Below are 2,977 nucleotides of genomic sequence, written 5' to 3'. Positions count from 1 at the left end.
TATTCATGGATTAATTTAATCGAAAAACTGTCTATTTTCTTATCAGTTCCAAATGCCTATTTTAAGTCCCTATAAGTCCCTCCTATTTGGTTTAGATGGGACTTATAGAGACTTATTTAAGTCCCTGGACCAATAAATTCCTGAAAACAAACACCCTGTGAGATTTAACAATCCCGATATAAAATACTGTAATATATAACGAACCGATCGACCTGACATGCATGTACATATGTAGGGCACCGTCTCCTATTACTTCGTCCGTTGACACTTTCGCCAAAGTGTGCCGACCTCTTCGCTGGAGAGTGGAGAGACCACGGTTTTTTTCGGTATCTTCATGTGCTTTATTCGGGGCACATCTTTTTGCATGCATGCATTATCGACCAGGTGGGCGCGAAGGTCGTTACAATTTAGTTACGGAGTATTATGCAATGCTAGTAACATGGCATGTCCTCAACGACTTTGTCTGATTTGACGCGGGAGCGCGAGGAGGCGGTCAGCCGACGATCACACCTATGACAATGAATGATGATCACCCTAAAAAAAACAAAAACAAAAACAATGAATGATGATCGAAATTGACGAGCCATAATCAGTGGCGGTGCTTACGTACGTGTCACTGGCCTGGATTCCACCACTTGACCTTTGCTTTGCTGATGGATTTAATCAGCAGTTCCATCATCAGTGCTCCCTTTTCTTGCGAATCTCATCAGTGTTCCTTTAACGCATCTCATGAAGCCGCAAATGTACGTTAGCACGTATGAACACCCGAGAAATTATGGCAGATTCTTTCCATGTGCTGCCCTAATAATTGTAACGGCCTTCGCGCCCACCCGGTCGATAATGCATGCATGCAAAAAGATGTGCCCCATGCATCAACAGGCAGGGCCACAGCAGCTGGACGGCACCACTATAAAACCGCGATATCTCCCGTGCTTCTTCTCACCACACACTGCACAAGGCACTCCACTTTGTAAGCTCATTTGATTCCAAGAAGCTTTAGTCTATAGCATCCACCATGGCACGGCGTTTTCTAGCTGTGCTCGCCGTGGCCCTGGCGCTCTTGCAGGCCGCCTCGGCCAAGTCCTGGCTGGACAAGAGGTTCAACACGGACGGCACCGTCCGGACGGGGTACGACGACGCCTCGGGCCAGGAGGTGGTGATGCTCAATCTCAACCAGCAATCCGGCGCCGCCGGCTTCAACTCCAAGGAGCAGTTTCTCTACGGTGAGTTCAGCATCCAGATGAAGCTCATCCCGGGAAACTCCGCCGGCACCGTCTCCTGCTTCTACGTAAGTCGACCAGCTTAATTAATTTCGTTAAGGACCAACATTAAACTCGCCCTATCGATCTTTATATTTTTAGCTGATCCTGCGTTGCTGTTAATTGCAGCTTTCTTCCGGTGACGACGAGTGGCGCGACGAGATCGACATGGAGTTCATGGGCAACTCGACGGGCCACCCGGTTGTACTCAACACCAACGTGTGGGCCAACGGCGATGGCAAGAAGGAGCACCAATTCGACCTCTGGTTCGACCCGGCCGCCGACTACCACACCTACACCATCATGTGGAACCCGGAGAACATCCTCTTCAAGGTGGACAACCTCTTCATCCGGTCCTTCAAGCGCTTCGCCGGCCTCCCCTACCCTAGCTCCAGGCCCATGAGGCTGCACGCCACGCTGTGGGACGGCAGCTACTGGGCGACCGAGAAGGGCAAGATCCCGATCAACTGGTCCAACGCGCCCTTCGTCGTTTCCTACCGCAACTTCTACGCCAACGCCTGCGTCAGCGGCGGCGCGTGCCATGCCGGCAGCAGCAGGTGGATGAACAAGCAGCTCGACGGCGCCGAGTGGGGCACCGTCAAGTGGGCGGAGCGTAGTTACATGCGCTACAACTACTGCGAGGATGGGTACAGGTTCCCGCAGGGGCTCCCCGCAGAGTGCAGCCGCTACTGATCCCCGCCGGGCATCCATTGTTGATATGGATATCTTTTCCTTGGATACAGTACATGATTCAGGTTCTTCTTTGTGAATTTGTGATTAAAGGGCAGCCCTGCAGCAATGTGTGGGCGATTGTTTGTACACCTAGTTTTTTTTCCTGAAGAAAGATGCATGTAATTTTTATCGTGCCTTTGGTTACAGCAATATATACTCCGAAACTGCTGTGCAGCCGATACTGCACAGACGACATACAGCCGAACGACATATCCAACGGTGCACCGGTGCTGCTGCCGTGCGACGTATGGTGTGATCTCCAGCGTCGTCCACAAATCGGCTATTAGCATCGTGTGTATAGCAGTGCTATATATACTCCATCCATTTCAAAATATAGTGTGTTCTCGGTTTTCGCACTTCAACTTTGATCATAAATTTAAGCAACGAGACCGACTGCGGCGGAAACAAAAATTATATAATTGAAAACTTTTTTTGAATACGAATTCACTGGTATAATTTTCGCTCCGCCGCAGTCGGTCTCGTTGGTTCGATTTATGATTAAAGTTGAACCTCGAAAAACGTGGGCACACTATATTTTGAATTAGAGGGAGTAGTACTTTAATTTTATGAGCTATGATCGAGAATTTTATTATGGTGTCACTGGGAAAAAAACAATGTTTTAAATAGCGGGCTATGCCATTTAGTCGGCTCGGTCAGAAGCTATGAAAAGCAATAGCGAAGCTAAGCCCCATTTAGTGTTTTTCTTAAATCATGAAAAATTGAAAGCATAAATATACAATTAGGCATCGTATATGATATATCGCATATAATTGACATATACACATGTTCTAACATCAAAACCCAAGCACCAATCAAGTCTCCTAATTCAATAAGCAAACCTTGCATCAATGCATCATATATATCAGAAACAAAAACAAAGAATAAGGCTTAAGGATGGTTTTGTATAGCAGCTTAGCGGGCTAAATGACTCCAAATTTAGCACTATTGCGGGCTATTAGCGTTATTTTTAATTTAGTGTTAAAAGT

At 47.3% G+C, this 2,977-nt stretch overlaps 1 protein-coding gene across 1 annotated transcript; it reads left to right on the top strand.

The window, feature by feature from the left end:
• The first annotated feature begins 955 nt into the window (after positions 1-955).
• On the top strand, positions 956-2,186 carry LOC123057895 (xyloglucan endotransglycosylase/hydrolase protein 8). The gene is made up of 2 exons (XM_044480767.1): positions 956-1,288; positions 1,389-2,186. The coding sequence occupies exons 1-2, from the start codon at positions 1,016-1,018 to the stop codon at positions 1,950-1,952; spliced, it is 837 nt and encodes a 278-aa protein (XP_044336702.1). The 5' UTR covers positions 956-1,015; the 3' UTR covers positions 1,953-2,186.
• Positions 2,187-2,977: the final 791 nt, after the last annotated feature.

The sequence above is a fragment of the Triticum aestivum genome, chromosome 3A (genome assembly GCF_018294505.1).
Source record: "Triticum aestivum cultivar Chinese Spring chromosome 3A, IWGSC CS RefSeq v2.1, whole genome shotgun sequence".
NCBI classification, from domain to species: domain Eukaryota; kingdom Viridiplantae; phylum Streptophyta; class Magnoliopsida; order Poales; family Poaceae; genus Triticum; species Triticum aestivum.
This window is presented reverse-complemented; position numbering and strand designations above follow the sequence as displayed.

Bases quoted from the DNA above. Each gene is read 5' to 3' on its own strand.
- LOC123057895 (XM_044480767.1), top strand. From the start codon at position 1,016: ATGGCACGGCGTTTTCTAGCTGTGCTCGCCGTGGCCCTGGCGCTCTTG. The intron at 1,289-1,388 runs GTAAGTCGACCA...TGTTAATTGCAG, and splicing joins GCACCGTCTCCTGCTTCTAC to CTTTCTTCCGGTGACGACGA.